The sequence below is a fragment of the Pristiophorus japonicus genome, chromosome 8, assembly GCF_044704955.1.
Source record: "Pristiophorus japonicus isolate sPriJap1 chromosome 8, sPriJap1.hap1, whole genome shotgun sequence".
NCBI lineage: Eukaryota > Metazoa > Chordata > Chondrichthyes > Pristiophoridae > Pristiophorus > Pristiophorus japonicus.
The window spans coordinates 79182586-79200624 of NC_091984.1; the positions used below are offsets into that span (position 1 = coordinate 79182586).

The window sequence follows — 18039 nt, forward strand, 5'->3', positions numbered from 1 at the left end:
TTTGTAATTGATCGCTCGCATTGTGGGTTGATGAGGTGTGAACGGCCTTTCATGTGGCCCTTGATGGCTTCTGGCGCCACTGCCTGCTGTTGAGGGCCTGCTCTCCTGCCTTTGTCTGTGTGTGGGGGTAGCGGCTTGTTTCACGCTGTGAACCCATTGTTCCGATGTTTCGTTAGTTGTCGTACCCGCAGTGTAGATCATCCTCGTCTCTTCCTCTCCTGCCAGGAATGTCTGTGCAACCAGTGCTGCTGCCTCTAGGGTCTGGTTCTTGGTCTTTATGAGCTTTCGGAATATGCCTGCGTGGCCTATTCATTCAATAAAAAAGTCTCTCGGTACTTCTCTCCTTAATTCATCGGAGAACTCACATAAGCTAGCCAACCTCCGAAGTTCTGCCACGAAGTCGGGTATGCTCTGACCCACACGGCGTCTATAGTTGTAGAACCTGTGAATGGCCATGTGTAGGCTGCTCACTGGCTTCAGGTGGTCTCTTACCAGTGTGCTCAACACTTCAAACGACTTGCTTGCTGGTTTCTCGGGTGCCAGCAGGTCCTTCATTAAGGCGTATGTTTTCGAGCCACAGCTGGTCAAGAGATGGGCTCTTCTCTTGTCTGCCTTATCGTCGCCTAACCAGTCTTTGGTTATGAAGCTCTGCTGGAGCCTTTCTATAAAGTTCTCCCAATTATCTCCAGCATTGTATTTTTCATCTGAGCCGTTGGTCGCCATTCTGTGGATTCTGTAATCCCGTAACTCGTCGCCACTGTAAAGTCCTGTCCCTGCAGTACAGATTCACACGAGGCACATACTGAATTCAAGGTCACTCAGGACCTGCACCTTTATTACACAGCTCTCGAATGCCACACTTGCCTGAGACCTGTCCTTATATATCTGTCTGGGACAGGTATCCAGTGTCTCCTGCAAGTGCACCCCTGGTGGTAAGGTAAGCTTGTGGTTACAGGTCATCTCTAGTTACAGTCATGTATAGCATGGTAAGATACAGTTATGTACAGTAGTGTGAGATACATGACAGTTACTAATATCTTAAAGGGGGATATTGTCATGTATGTATGCTTGGGTTTACTAGCCACCAAGTGGCGCCACTGTCGGAGGTCATTGGGCTGTGCGCATGTGTGTACGGCCCAGGTATAAAAGGCCTGCCATCTTGTAATGCGATCACTTTGGGCCCTAATAAAGTAGAGCCAGGTTTGTACCTGTTCGGAGTTTAGAGTATTCAGTCTATTGAGTTATTACATACATAACAGATACAATCCTAAAGTGGGTGCAGGAACAGAGAAACCTGAGGGTATATGTTCACAAATTGATGAAAGTGGCAGGACAGGTTGAGAAAGCAGTTAAAAAAGCATATGGGATCCTGGGTTTCATAAATCGGGGCATAAAGTGCAAAATTAAGGAAATTGTGATGAACCTTTATGAAACACTGAGCCGACCTCACCTGGAGTACTGTGTCCAATACTGGGCACTGCACTTGAGGAAGGATGTGAAGGCTTTAGAGAGGGTGCAGAAAAGATTTACACGAATGGTTCCAGGGAGGAGAGACTTCAGTTACGTGGATAGACTAGAGAGGAAGTGGTTGTTCTCCTTAGAGCAGAGAAGGTTGAGAGGAGATTTGATAGAGGTGTTCAAATTCATGAGAGGTGTAGACAGAGTAGATACAAAGAAACTGTTCCCATTGGCAGAAGTGTCGAGAATCAGAGGACACAGATTTAAATTGATTGGCAGAAGAACCAAAGGCGACAGGAGGAAAAACTTTTTTACGCAGTGAGTGGTTAGGATCTGGAATGCACTGCCTGAGAGGGTGCTGGAGGCAGATTCAATCAGGCTTTCAAAAAGCGAATTAGATAAATACCTGAAGCAAAAGAATTTGCAGGGCTACGGGGAAAGGGCGGGGGAGTGGGACGAGCCGGCACGAGCTCGATAAGCCGAATGGCCTCCTTCTGTGCTGTAACCATTCTATGATCTTATGATTCTCTCCCCTCCCCTCCCCTCCCGGAGGCCGGCCCTGCCCTGCCCCAATCTCTCCCTCCCTCCTCTGTGTGGCCTAGTGCTGCACACCTCTCTATCTGGCTGGCTGCGGGTTGAAACAGAGGTTTCAGATGCAAATATTAGCCAGAATGCATCACCATAACCAGTGGGATTCTGCTGCGTAAACTCAGCTCTTAACAATTAACCAGAACCTGGCAAAGGAGCAAATGAAGAGTGTCACTGCTGCTACCACTACAAGCACAAACCCTCAGGGCTGCTGGTCTCTGTGGCAGATAAAAAGTCAGGAAATCCTGGAGGGAAAGTAACAAGGGTATATAGCCCCACAGTTTGAATACAGGACCTGAGATTTCCTGTATGAGTTTCTCCGATTAAGTCAATTTCTGGAGCTATTCTCACCCAATATAGGGTTGACTCAAGTTCTCACTATGTGCCACACAAATGACGACAACTTCAAGGTCAAAAATTCGGCATCTCCAGCTCCTCGGAATCTGTCGGCCTCGATGGTCTGGGCTCGGGGGGGGGTTGCATGACATGGCCAGAAGCCATCACTTACTTCATCGCCTCAACAGAGTCGGTGTTGCGCTCCACTGCACTAATGAGCCGCTCCATACTGGCTCCAAAGGTGGCGATGCTGGTAGCTATCCCAGCCATGGTCTGCAGCATATCTCGACCTAGTTCCACGCTCGTCCTCGACAGCTGGACCATTTCTTGAATTGCTGCGAGCCGCACTCCATCCTCATCGGAATGTTGCATCATCCTGGCTGCTTGCGGCTTGGTGGCCTTTCCGGCACGGCCTCTGTGCCTCCCAGTACTTGTTCCTGCCTCATCCGACTTGTCTGGAGGCTGGAGTCTTCCTCTTCCACCTCCTCACCCTCAAGTGGTTCGAAGACTGGGATTTCTCCCTCCTCTCCCTCCTGGCCTTCGTGACTCTGGGTGGCGCTGGTGGGTGCTGTGGATATGGGTGACCTTGTGGGGGGTGGGGGGGGCTGTGGAAGAAGGAGCTGGTGTGTCGAGCTGGTAACAACGTCGGGTGACGTTGGTGTCACACTTGGCCGTTGTGTGCCAGAGGTGGAGGGGGTGCATTGCTCGGTGCTGTTCGAATCAACATCTGCAAGTAGAGGGCAACATTTCAGCGTATAGCTGGGGGGTGGTGTGAGCCGTGACGTTTAATATTCTTATTTCAAGGAGTTCCATTGCTACATGAGCACATCATTATGGCCGACACACTGTGTGTTAAAAGGCTTTCGACTTAAGATTGCATGACCTTTCATGACATGAGCGTGACGCAGATCGGAGTTAAGTATAAGCTTACCATGCTCTAGCACGGGATCTGCATCACCCTTTGTGGTGGCACAGCGGTGGTCACCCACCAATGCCAAGGCACGCTCCTCTAGGCTGCTCAACTCGATGACATCTGCTGGGCTCTCTCCCGTGGCACTCAGGCTTGCTGCCTTGGATTTATTTTTCTTCTGCAGAAAGAAACGTTGCAGCCTCGACCCCTTTTGCTCATGTCCCACACACACTCACACACACAGACACATCTGGCACAGAACCTTTTGGAGTTGCACGGGAGTGGTCCAATAAATGTTTACTCACTCTTACTGATGCCACCGCATCATTCCCAACACTGGTCTCCATCCCACACAATGTTGCCCACTGAGGACACGGCCTCACCAATCTCCCTCCAAATGTGTCTATATTGGGAGGTGGAGGCTTGCCACGACCATCTTGGGTGAGATCTTTATACTGGCGCTCCACCTCGCACACAAGCTCCTCCAGCTCGTCATCATTAAACCTGGGAGCTCTGGGCTTGGCTCCATCAGACTTCTAGGAAGCTTTTTTTTCACTCATTATTACTTTCCTTGATGGATGGCTGATGATTAATTTGTATCTCTCTCTCCAAAACTGACCCCTCTTCAACTGGCAGGTGTAAGTGAGTGCACAGCCTTTATGAGCATGTGCAGCTGTGCCATCAGCCCCAATCACAGCAAAAGTGATGTCATTGCCCAGAGGAAACTACAAAGAAAATCCCAAGTCTCGCGCATGTGCGGTGCACAGCCTCCAATGTTTGCCGAGTCGATAGGCCTGCACCTAGTGCCCACTGCTGCCGCCGCCTGCTCATACCTGCTCCCGCCCGCTCCCACCCGCTCCCGCCCGTTCCTGCCGCTGCCGCCGACACAACTGCGGCAAAACTCACTCCCGACTGGCCCCAGCGGCAGCAGGCGGCAAAAAGGTATCTTCCGCCCGGGGACCGTCGAGAAATGGGCGGGCCTTAGCGTTCACCAAGTTCGGGCCCAGTATCACTAATATAGCATAAGACAAGAAATATTGTGATAGAGACTTTGCAGGCTAGAAGTAAGAGAAGCATCACCCATCAAATAACAAGACCCTTTTTGTATTCTGTCCACAAGTGCAGGTGAGATGCGAGATGCAGGATATCATTGCTCAGTGTCTACATTCCTCGTGTTACAATTAAATTGGAAACAGAACAATTTGAACATGAATGGCAGCAAGAAGATGCATCAGTGGAGGTGGTCTCAGTTTACCAGCTCATTGCATCCACTCCAACTTTTTTAAGCAAAGACAAAAATTGACTTGGAATTGCATTTAAATCACATTTACTCTATAAATGGAGACAGTTATTTGATATCATGAGCTCATACACCAAACAAAAATTTAAGTAAATTCATCTGTACAGTCTGCACAAACAAACTTACCAAGAATGGACAACAGATGTGGACTTTCAACTGTAGTGTAATTGGGTCATTAAATACATTTTTAATAACTGCGTAGGAGAAAGAAATGTCAGAAAGCCACTGTGGACTAGCCAATAAAATACATCTATTTGGCTGATTAAGTGACCATTTAAATGTAACCTTCCTTCAGCTGGGAATAGTTATTACACCTCAATTCAGTATATACAGTATTTTTTTATTGAAATTCCTTTTTTGTATGTTAGTTCTCACACAAGTATTAGGATTAAATTCATATTTGTTTTATGAACTGGTAGCCAGTTTTCACGTACATATCCAAATGTGTATGTTCAAGCTAAGATAAGGAATAATATTTCATTTTGGACACAAAGTCAGCAGAGGATAGGTTGAGCAGGACCAGATGCAGACTAACGCTCCTCCTAGTCTGCTCCCAAAATGTAAGGCAACTCCAACCTCAGAACTGTATACAAAAATATATGATCAAACTAGACAGTCTATGGTCTCTCCTGAGTGAGACTCCAGTTTGTGCTGCAAATGGATTTAGAATGGATGAATGTAGAATGGATTATATTAATGAGAAAGTCAAGAAAACTAAAATTGAAATTTTAAAAAGAACTGCAAGAAATTAAGAAATAAAAAAACATGGGTAGGATTTAAATGTTTTTATTTGCATTGCATTGAATATTGTTTTAAAAATTTAATTTTAACACTTTATCATAATATATAGAGAGCTATTTATCTGAGCAACTTTATTACAATAATGTTTGTTTCAGCATCACAATGCTTAAGCTGAAAACTTACAAAATAAGTCAGCATTTCGATGGTTAACTAAAACTATTCCTAGTTAGAACTAATTTATATAATGAGAAAATAATCATTCAACTTGACTTAGAAGGAAGAGAACAATTTAAAAAACACCAAATAAATGCTTGCTGACTTAATTAAATTAAATTCTATATTAGGGTTCTAATAAAAGGTACTTTAAATAAGCTTAAAGGGGAGGCTGAGAAATATCTGTAAGATTCATGTAAAAGAACACTGCATTTTCACACTTGACACAAAGTGTTAACAAATGACATGAGGCAAGTAAATAGGGATTAATTCACACTTTCAATGCTTCTGTCCTTTCCCCCCTGTTGTGTCCTTACACACTACTATAAATTCACACGAGGTACATTCTGCAGACAAAGTCACTCTGTGACCTAACCTTTGATCACAGGACCAAGAAGTGATGAAGGTGAGTGGAGCTTCCCCTTTTATACCTGAAAGACCAGGCTAGGAGTGTCTCCCACAAGTTCACCCCCAGTGGTCAAGGTGTGCATTTCTTAGGTGTATATAGTATGCAGTGTTGTTACATGAAGGTTACAGTTACATGAAGGTTACATACATGACATCACCTCCCCTCACATCTTGTGGGGTCAAAGATTAATTATTTTGGGCGGTCGACGCTCTCTCGTGGAACGCCGCAGTTGGGGCTCTGGTTGTTGAGCCTTGGCATGCGTCTCTGTCTTCTGTGGTGATTCCGGCTCATCCGGGCTGGCCGCAGGGACTGTGCATGCTGCTGAAAGTTCTTGTTGCTCATTCACTGGCGATGGTGTGGGCAGCATCTCATGATCTTCCTCAGGTTCCTCAGTGTCCATGCTGAACCTTTTTTTTACTTGGTCCAGATGCTTGCGGTATATCTGTCCATTGTTGAGTCTGACCAGTATGACCCTATTCCCCTCTTTACCAATTACAGAACCCTCAAGCCACTTGGGTCCCAAAGCGTGATTAAGAACAAATACAGGGTCATCGATTTCTATACATCTCCCCTTTGAATTACGGCCATGGCACTCATTTTGGGACTGGCGCTTGCCCTCAACAATGTCTGACAGGACTGAATGAATGAGGGACAGCCGAGTTTTTAGTGTACATTTCATGAGTAGTTCCGCGGGCGGGACTCCCGTGAGCGAATGCGGTTGGGACCTATAGGCCAACAGGAGGCGCGATAGGCGGCATTGAAGGGAGGGTCCTTGAATCCGGAGCATGCCTTGTTTTATGATTTGATCGCACGTTCCGCTTGGCCATTGGAGGCTGGCTTGAACAGTGCTGTCCTGACATGTTTGATGCCATTACCCGACATGAACTCCCGGAATTCATAGCTAGTGAAACACAGGCCGTTGTCGCTAACCAGGATGTCCGGCAAGCCGTGGGTCGCAAAGACCGCACGCAGACTCTCCACAGTGGTGGATGTCATGCACGAATTCAATATGATGCACTCGATCCATTTTGAGTACGCATCAACAACAATGAGGAACATTTTTCCCATGAACGGGCCCGCGTAGTCTACGTGAATACGTGATCATGGCCTGGTGGGCCAGGGCCACAGGCTGAGTGGGGCCTCCCTGGGGGCATTGCCCAGCTGGGCACACGTCGTGCACCTGCGAACACAGTGTTCCAGGTCTGAGTCAATTCCCGGCCACCATACATGTGACCGGGCAATGGCCTTCATTAGCACGATGCCTGGGTGCTCGCTGTGGAGTTCCCTGATGAATGCTTCCCTTCCCTTCTGGGGCATGACTACCCGACTGCCCCATAGTAGGCAGTCAGCTTGGATGGAGAGCTCATCCATCCGTCTGTGAAGCGGTCTGACCTCCTGAGGGCATGCTCCGTGTGCGGGTGCCCAATCCCCAGTCAGGACACATTTCTTAATCAAGGATAGGAGGGATCTCTGTTGGTCCAGATTTTGATCTGGCGGGCTGTGATGGGGGAGCCTGTGCTGTCAAAAGCATCAACAGCCATGACCATCTCAGCGCTTTGCTCCGCTGCCCCCTTAGTGATGGCCAGTGGAAGCCTGCTGAGCGCGTCAATGCAATTTTCGGTGCCTGGCCGGTGCCGTATGGTGTAGTCATACACAGCCAGTGTGAGAGCCCATCGCTGTATGCGAGCTGACGCATTGGCATTGACAGCTTTGCTGTCTGACAACAGGGATGTTAATGGCTTGTGGGCCGTTTCTAACTCGAACCTTCTGCCAAAAAGGTACTGGTGCATCTTTTTCACCCCATAGACACATGTGAGTGCTTCCTTTTCAACCATCCCATATTCCCTTTCTGCTTGGGAGAGCGACCTGGAGGCATAAGCCACAGGTAGGTGTTGGCCCTCATCATTACTCTGCTGCAACATGCACCCAACCCCATAGGATGATGCATCACATGTCAAAATCAATTTCTTACAGGGGTTGTACAGGTTCAATAGGTTATTGGAACAAAGTAGGTTCCGCGCCCGACTGAATGCCCGTTCCTGACAGTCCCCTCCAAACCAATCGCAGCCCTTACGCAGGAGCACATGTAGAGGCTTCAACAATGTGCTTAAGTTCGGCAGAAAGTTCCCGAAATAGTTCAAGAGTCCCAGAAATGAACGCAACTCTGATGTGTTGCTGGGCCTGGACGCACGACGAATCGCCTCCGTTTTGGATTCGGTAGGCCGGATCCCGTCTGTGGCAACCCTCCTGCCCAAAAACTCGACCTCTGGGGCCAAAAACACACACGTGGACTTCTTTAGTCGCAGGCCTAACCGGTCCAGTTGGCATAGCACCTCCTCCAGGTTGTGGAGATGTTCCTCGGTGTCTCGACCCGTGATAAGGATGTCGTCCTGAAATATGATTGTTCCAGGGATGGATTTGAGCAAGCTTTCCATGTTCCTTTGAAAGATAGCGGCTGCTGAACGAATGCCAAACGGACATCTGTTGTGGACAAACAGCCCCTTGTGCGTGGTGATGGTGGTCAGTAGCTTGGATTCTTCGGCCAGTTCCTGGGTCATAGAGGCTGAAGTGAGATCCAACTTGGTGAACAGCTTGCCGCCTGTCAGCGTGGCAAAAAGATCCTCCATTTTCGGAAGCGGGTATTGGTCTTGTAGTGACACTCAGTTGATAGTGGCCTTGTAGTCGCCACAGATCCTGACCGAGCTATCCATTTTTAGGACAGGGTCGATGGGGCTTGCCCAGTCGCTGAATTCAACGGGCGAAATTATGCCCTCTCTTAGCAACCTGTCCAACTCACTCACATACGGCACAGCTCTGGCTTTATGGTGCACTGGTCTGGCGTCCGGGATGATGCGTATCACAACTTTGGTACCTTTGAAAATCCTGACACCAGGTTGAAATAGTGACTCAAATTTCTGTAGGGCCTGTGAGCATGAACTGCGCTCCACAGATGAAATGGCATGCACATCCCCCCATTTCCAGTTCATCTCGGCTAGCCAGCTCCTCCCCAAAAGTGCGGGACCATTTCCCGGGACAATCCAGAGTGGCAGCCGGTTCTCTGATCCATTATGTGTGACCACCAACATTGCACTGTCTAGTACTGGGATGATCTCTTTGGTGTACATCCGTAATTGCATGTCAATGCGTTCTAGTTTGTGTCTGCTAGCTCTGAGTGGCCATAGTTTCTCGAATTGTTGGACACTCATAAGTGACTGGCTGGCCCCTGTGTCCAGCTCCATGCGTACCGGGATGCTGTTAAATAGGACTTTCATCATCATCGGTGGCGTTTTGGTATATGAGCTGTGGATGTTTGCCACCTGAACCCGCTGAACTTCAGCGTCCATTGCTGTGTTCCAAGCCATCAACCTGCCTTGCAGACCCCTCTTGTGGTTCATTTGCCTGATAAATTAGCCTCGCTGTGGGCTTCCTGCACATTCTGGCTAAATGTCCACTCAAGTTACAATTTCTACAGATGAATTGTTGGAACCTGCAGGTTTTTGCAGCATATCTGCCCCCGCACCTCCAGCATGAGCTGAGATTGTTGTGAACAAAAGGGCTGTTACCAGGCATTCCTCTCTGATTGTCTCTTTGATTACTCTTGAGCACCCTGTTAGTGGGTGTCAATGGCCCCATCCCGGGACGTATTGTCCCTTGTGATGGTGTAAATGTCCGTTCAGCCTGCCATTGTCTCTGTTGATGACCTACTCTAGAGTCTGTTACTGCCTGGGTGGTGTCGAATTGCCCTTGTCTGCCTGCGGGGTTCTGTGTCGCGTTTACAATGTTAACTCCCTGCTCCATCGCCATGTTGGGAGCAGAGTTGCGCGTGTATATGATCTTGGTTTCCTCCTCCCCCGCCATGAAGGTCTGAGCCATCAATGCCGCCACTTCCAAGTTCAAGTCCTTGGTCTCAATTAGCTTTCTGAAAATCCCGGCATGCCCAATGCCCTCAATGAAGAAATCCCGTAACCACTCCCCCCTTCAGGCGTCTGTGAACTTACAGAGGCTGGCCAAGCGCCGAAGGTCCGTAACAAAGTCTGGTATGCTCTGTCTTTCCCGACGTTGGTGTGTATAGAATCGGTGTCGGGCCATGTCTATACTGCTCGCCGGTTTGAGGTGCTCACCGATCAGTTTGCTGAGCTTCTCGAAGGTTTTGTCCGCCGGCTTCTCGGGTGCGAGCAGGTCTTTCATCAGCGCGTACGTCTTAGGTCCACAGCTGTCAGTAGATGCGCCCTTCGCTTGTCAGCCGCTGCTTCTCCCAGCCAGTCCTTCGTGACAACGCTCTCGCCATCCTCATCGGCAAATGTTGTGTCCTTACACACTACTATAAATTCACACGAGGCACATTCTGCAGACAAAGTCACTCTGTGACCTAATCTTTATTCACAGGACCAAGAAGTGATGAAGGTGGATGGAGCTTCCCCTTTTATACCTGAAGGACCAGGCTAGGAGTGTCTCCCACAAGTTCACCCCTTGTGGTCAAGGTGTGCATTTTTTAGGTGTATATAGTATGCAGTGTTGTTACGTGAAGGTTACAGTTACATGAAGGTTACATACATGACACCCCCAACCAACTCTCACAAAGTTTAATCAAAAACATGGACCCAATATTCAAAAGTTTTATTATCTTGGTCAATTGCCACGTCCCAAAACACACCTTGGCTCAAATGAGGTAGCTCAGTTCAGGCCAGGAATCAAGAATGGGACCTTCTTGGTCCATGTGACTCTGTGCCACAACATACAGCACAGATATGATGTTGGTAGGGTTCTTAACAAATACTTTGCATCTGTTTTCACAAAGGAAAGGGGCAATGCAGATACTGCTATCGAGGAGGAGTGTGATATCCTGGATGAAATAAATATAGTGAGAGATGAAGTATTAAGGGGTTTAACAGCTTTGAAAGTATATAAGTCCCCAGGCCCAGATGAAATGCATCCCAGGCTGTTGAGCGAAGTAAAAGAAGAAATAGCAGAGGCCTTGACCATCATTTTCCAGTCCTCTTTGGATCTGAGCATGGTGCTGGAGGATTGGAGGACTGCTAATGTAGTACCCTTGTTTAAGAAGGGAGAAAGGGATAGGCCGAGTAATTACAGGCCTGTCAGCCTAACCTCAGTGGTGGGAAAATTATTGGAAAAAATCCTGAAAGACAGGATAAATCTACATTTGGAAAGGCAAGGATTAATTAGGGACAGTCAGCATGGATTTGTTAAGGGGAGATTGTGGTTGACTAACCTTATTGAATTTTTTGAGGAGGTAACAAAGATGGGTCGATGAGGGTAGTGCGTACGATGTAGTATATGTGGACTTTAGCAAGGCTTTTGATAAGGTCCCACATGATTAATCATGAAGGTTAAAGCCCATGGGATACAGGGCAAAGTGGCAAGTTGGATCCAAAATTGGCTTGGAGGTAGGAAGCAAAGGGTAATGATTGATGGATGTTTTTGTGACTGGAAAGATGTTTCCAGTGGGGTTCCACAGGGCTCTGTACTGGGTCCCTTGCTTTTTGTGGTAAATATCAACGATTTAGATTTGAATATAGGGAGTATGATTAAGAAGTTTGCAAATGACACTAAAATTGGCTGTGTGGTTGATAATGAAGAGGAAAGTCATGGGCAACAGGAGGATATCAATCTACTGGTCAGGTGGGCAGAGAGTGGCAAATGGAATTTTAATTCAGAGAAGTGTGTGGTCTTGGGAGTGATAATAAGGAAAGGGTACACACATTAAGCGGTAGGCCATTTAATAGTGTAGATGAACAAAGGGATGGAGTGCTTGACCACCAGATCCCTGAAAGTAACAGGCCAGGTGAATAAGGTGGTTAAGAAAGCATACGGAATGCTTGCCTTTATTGGCTGAGGCTTAGAATATAAGAGCAGGGAGGTTATGCTTAAATTGTATAAGCTGGAGTACTGCGTGCAGTTCTGGTCACCGTATTATAGGAAGGACGTGATTACACTAGAGAGGGTGCAGAGGAGATTCATTAGGATGCTGCCTGGAATGGAGAATCTTAGTTATGAGGACAGATTGGATAGGCTGGGTTTGTCCTCATTGGAACAGAGGAGGTTGAGAGGAGACCTTATTGAGGTGTACAAAATATTGAGGGGCCTGGACATAGTGGATAGTAAGGGCCTATTTCCATTAGTGGAGGGGTCTATTATGAGGGGGCATAGTTTTAAGGTGGTTGGTGGAAGGTTTAGAGGGGATTTGAGGGGGTTGCAGAGGGTTGTGGGGATCTGGAATTCGCTGCCTGGAAGAGTGGTGGATGCAGAAACCCTCACCACTTTTAAGAGATGGTTGGATGGGCACTTAAAGTGCAGTAATCCGCAGGGTTACAGACCTAGAGCTGGTAATTGGGATTAGACTGGATGACCTTTTGGACAGCGCAGATATAATGGTAAGTACTGCAGGGAGTAGAATACGGCCAGGGTGATCTCCTGGACTAGTTTCGATCGCCTGGATGGGTCGGAGAGGAATTTTCCCAAATTTTTTCTCCCTAAATTGGCCTGGGTTTGTATCTGTTTTTTTGCCTCTCCCAGGAGATCACATGGCTCTGGTTGGGGTGGAATGTAGAATGTTTCAGTATAAGGGGTGTTGCAGTTGTGTGAGGCGGTCTGGTTTGGGCTGGGTGCTCTTTGCCTTTCCGTCATTGTTCATAGGTTTATATGTAAACTTCAGGGCTGCTGACCAAGGGATGGGCCAAAATGGCCTCTTTCTGTGCTGTAAATTTCTATGTTTCTATGTTTCTATTCCCACTATAGTCCTTGTGCGTTTACCTTTACCAACATTTCTTCTCCAAGGGAAGGATTTTTACTGCGCCATTCAGTAGACAAGATTAGATTTCACAGAAGAGGCATAAGATAAGTTGATTGAATGTCACATTACATTAGGTTGGGTTCCATTTAAATTAATGAGTCATATAATGTTATTCTGACAGTGCCGCCTGTAAATCCCTATTTACTTAGAATATTACAACCACACATCATTTTTAACATGAGATCGCTATATATTACAATACTGTAATAAAACTGACATTTCTGTTGCATCATATTAGCTGATTGTTCAACCTCACAATGTGTGAGGTAAAATATATTTAAAACAGCCATCTCAGGGACACAGAATTCCCTGAAGATGCTGTAATTCTAGCACTGAACAAAGGACTATACTTGCACATACCGTATCAGATCCAACAATGCATCAGCAGAACTCATGATTGGCTTTGCACTGTCCTCGGTGCTCTCCTTCTGGGCCGCACCACCAGGATGGATGATGGAGACCATAATAATTCCAATAACGACAGCCACAAAGGTGGTCCAAAGGTAGTATGCTATTGTGATGAGACCCAACCGACTTGAAGCTTTTGCATCCAAAGCCGCCAGCCCAGACATCAAACTGAAAGACAAATACTTGAATAGTGCAAGATTTTTCTGAGCATGCTTACCTGTATATTACTCGTTTCATTTTTCCCCCTCCTGTTCTGAAGTGGCTCATACTGAGGATGGCTCCACAGGTGGCAGCAGCCCTCAGCTACCTTGATCCTATCACCGTTCTTCCTTTGTATCAAGCATGAGCAGGCATCTAAAGCAGGATTGATTTTTTTCCCCTCCCTAATCCTAGGGTGCTGATGCCAAATTTCATGCTCCTCCTATTATCCTCAACCTTCTCCCAATCATTGAGGACAAACGCATCTTCTTTCTCCCCCCCCAACCCCCTATGTTCACCAAGAAGACATTTGCCCTTCTCTTTTTCTACCCTCCCTACCACTGTGCTATCATCCTATGAATTGAGCCTGTTACTTATTTGGCTTTGTGTCCCAACATAGTCTGAAGTACAAATTTTAAATATGTTTCACCCTTGTAACAGCTGCAACAATTTCCTCCTATCTAAACAGCCACTTAAAAGTGAGTGGCTATGTCTCTTTAAATGTTAGCCCTGTTAGGACTGCTGATGTACTGTTTTCTGCTCCCCTTCCACTCCTTTGACAAGCTCCCAATACTGGGCTCAACACAGGCATGACGAATTAGGGCGAGCCCTAGAAATATTGGCATGCATTAAGCTCACTGTGCTCTGGTCCAAATAGTTTAGCATTGGCGATTGGGAAATTAACACTTACATCTCTACCAATGTTGAATGTTGCACTGCAATGTAGCCAAATTAAGAAAGACTACTCTTTTCTACATATACAGAATAGTTTACAATTTAATTATTTTCCCTGCCTTTGGTACAGACTCAACATACTCAGAGTAGTAATGAGCCATATCAATTAAAAAGGTACCAGGTTCAAATTCCTGGTGTAGCTAAGTAGGCTGACCCCAGCAAAGATGGTGCTTAGGGTCCTACAACTGATCGCAGTCCCTTGGACTAGCAAGGGACTGGGGGGCAGGGCAGCAGGAGTGGGGGGGGAGTTGGCTAAAATTCTTCCACCCAATTGCTTTGAAAGTTCACCCTGTTTGAAAGTTCATATCTATAAGATATCAAGGGAGGAGCAGGATTAAGCAGGATAAGTCAGATACTTAAGTAGTTTATCAATGTTCACCGTGTGGTGAAAAACGCTTATTTGGATGAGGTACTGGAAGCTACCATTGCTTGTGAAACTGCAGGATTTAGCCAGATTACATGTCTTTGAGGGCAGGGGTGGGGGGTGGTGGGGTGGGTGGGGGGGGAGAACAATGGGGAGGGAGGAAGAAAGATTAAAAAAAGACATGACATCTCATATTTATTCGTAAGATTCACTTAAACTTTAGATATGCTCTCTATAACATAGATTGTAATCCCATGATAGGTCAGTTAGTCTTATTAGAAATACAACAACCTCTTTATCCAGAGGGTGTTGAGAATGTGGAACAGGGAGTAGTTGAGACGAATAGCATAAATGCATTCAAGGGGAAGCTAAATAAGCAGATGAGGGACAAAGGTGTAGAAGGAATAGAAGGATATGTTGATGGGGTTAGATGAAGAGGGGTGGGAGGAGGCTCGTGTGGAACGTAAACACCGGCATAGACCTGTTGGGCCGAATGACCTGTTTGTGTGCTGTAAATACTTTGTAATACTTCGTAAAACAGTAAGATTTGTGTTCTGAGGATACAACAGTCCAGATTAATTCAGAAAATGTACCATTTTATTCACATGGCAACTTTTTTATTGGGCTTTGCCAGCTGACCAGTATTTAAAATCAATGAATAATGTAGTTGTTATTCAAGATTCACTATTTACAATCTATATTAACGACTTGGAAGAAGGGACCGAGTGTAACGTAGCCAAGTTTGCTGACGATACAAAGATGGGAGGAAAAGCAATGTGTGAGGAGGACACAAAAAATCTGCAAAAGGACATAGACAGGCTAAGTGAGTGGGCAAGAATTTGGCAGATGGAGTATAATGTTGGAAAGTGTGAGGTCATGCACTTTGGCAGAAAAAATCAAAGATCAAGTTATTATTTAAATGGAGAAAGATTGCAAAGTGCTGCAGTACAGCGTGACCCGAGGGTACTTGTGCATGAAACACAAAAGGTTAGTATGCAGGTACAGCAAGTGATCAGGAAGGCCAATGGAATCTTGGCCTTTATTGCAAAGGGGATGGAGTATAAAACCAGGGCAGTCTTGCTACAGTTGTACAGGGTATTGGTGAGGCCACACCTAGAATACTGCGTGCAGTTTTGGTTTCCATATTTACGAAAGGATATACTTGCTTTGAAGGCTGTTCAGAGAAGGTTCACAAGGTTGATTCCGGAGATGAGGGGGTTGACTTATGAGGAAAGGGTGAGTAGGTTGGGCCTCTACTCTTTGGAATTCAGAAGAATGAGAGGTGATCTTATCGAAACGTATAAGATTATGAGGGGGCTTGACAGGGTGGATGCAGAGAGGATGTTTCCACTGTTAGGGGAGACTAGAACAAGAGGGCATAATTTTAGAATAAGGGGACCCCATTTAAAACTAAGATGAGGAGGAATTTCTTCTCTCAGAGGGTTGTGGATCTGTCGAATTCGCTGCCTCAGAGAGCTGTGGAAGCTGGAACATTGAATGTTCTTATATTCTTATGCTCGTATGAATAGGTTTAAGACAGAAATAGACAGTTTCTTAAATGATAAGGGAAAAAGGGGTTATGGAGAGCGGGCAGAGAAGTGGACCTGAGTCCATGATCAGATCAGCCATGATCATATTAAATGGCGGAGCTAGCTCGAGGGGCCGTATGGCCTACTCCTGCTATTTCTTATGTTCTTATGTTAAGAGTTTTAAAATAATTTGCAAATCACAGCATAACAGAGATAGATGTGCAAATAATCTATTTCGAAAGTAAAATGTATATAGAGCAAACATTCTTTCACGCATTTGAGAGAATGCTATACAGATTATTTCCATGTGGTTAGCACACAGATTGACAAACAAAAAGATTAAGCATTAGCATGAAACTAAGAGAACATTAAACTAACAAATGTCAAACCCTCTATCGCATTGATCCATTTGCACAACTTTGGGGATAGATTCCTCTGTTGTTTGTAGTGTGTAGTGAGATTATATTATTCTCAATGAACGCCTTTATGATTTCATTACAAATAACTCTCAAAGGATATCTTTCCCCTCTGTTTCCTGTGTTACTTTAATTTTCTTTGAGTAGGAACTCATTGCATAAGCATAGCTCGGATAGTCAATGAAAATATCTTTGGCAAATAAATGTTTGTGTTGTGGGGTTTGCAGACACTGGGGTTCATTGCTTTGAAGGGAACTTTGTATCAATACCTAAACCACAAGCTCAGGATGTCTTAGTGGTCTTCTCTTTACTACTTTTTATTCTTTTAAAGAGAATTTTCCATGGATCAAAGAAATCATTTCTATTGCACTGTATTATTCTACTCTTGTCATTGAATGAAAAGCACACTAGCTAGATTTCCCCCTGGTTTTAGAGCTATTTCGTAGTGAAAACTAGAGCTAAAAGTAAGCAAATGTAGCAGAGAAGCTTAATGCTGAAACTTCATCCATCCCAAGGGCTTTTGGTATTTTCATCCGCTCCTGCTCCTACTTCCCCATGGTGCCCACTGAAATCCAAGCTCTACCATTAAAATCCTTGTACTCTGAGTATAAAATGTGTAACACTAAATTTCTCTCCTCCAGTCCTGGGTTACTGCTCCCAAAAATTAATGGCAGTATATTCGTGGCTTTGCATGTTGCTCGAGGCACTAGTAAATCAGAGGTGTTTCTAGGTGGCTATTTTGGAATTATGTGAAAGTTTTGGGGCTTAGGGATTGCTGAACTTGGGCTTTGCTGACTACAGGATTGTTGCCGGGGGTATCATCTTTGCTGCTGTAATCTCTGGAACCTGCCAGCAATTGTTCCGCACCAAACAATGCCCCTTTTCTTAGGCTGGGGATGGGGAGGATGTGGAGAAGCCTTGAGGGATGCCAGATTGATAACGCACCATGACATAGACTGGCATCAATCCACCGATACCCATTGCATCATATCTGTGCACCAAGGAGTATCCAGATACCAAGTACATTCTAAGGCTGCTCCTTCCTAAGGAGTCAATAACAGAGTTGTGCCCTCAACTTACAGCCTTCATTCAACACTGGCAGTGGCACTAAGTGTTGTGGTTAAAATGCCATATGTTCTTTTCAGGCCACATCCAGAGTTATCTGCCACAATGATCCAGACTTTGACATCTGTTTCTTCAACTTTACAACTCTTGGCATGAGTTCCCTGGCTGATACAACCACTTTAATTCTGAAATTGCACAGAGACTGGCTATCACTAGGCAGTGAAAATAGCAGCCACCTACAGTATTGTAAGGCGTTGGACCCAGGAACATTAGGCAGATGCATAGCAGGGTCACCAGGGCTAGTGGATATGCAGTCTTGCTGCTAATGTAGCACTAAACCCAATGGAGAGGAACATCTAGGCCACTTTCTTTATCTTCTCCAAATTCCTTTGCTCCTGGGCCAAGTATATCATACAGCTGACACAACTGTTAGCAGACCTGCATTAAACTTTCTGCCAATGCAACTGAGACCTGCAGAGGTGCCCATCAGAGAGACCTCGAGACAGCTTTTGCTTCTGATTTTTCCCTCACCCCAATGACTCCCTAGAACAATACAAG

The 18039-nt window shown here is 45.9% G+C and overlaps 1 protein-coding gene across 1 annotated transcript in view; it reads right to left on the reverse strand.

Moving 5' to 3' along the window:
- Positions 1–18039, reverse strand: part of slc1a7a (solute carrier family 1 member 7a) — a 197982-nt gene that overhangs the window by 81251 nt on the left and 98692 nt on the right. The window contains exon 3 of the mRNA XM_070886126.1: positions 13127–13342. Coding sequence (XP_070742227.1) covers positions 13127–13342 — 216 coding nt within the window. The remainder of the gene's footprint in view (positions 1–13126; positions 13343–18039) is intronic.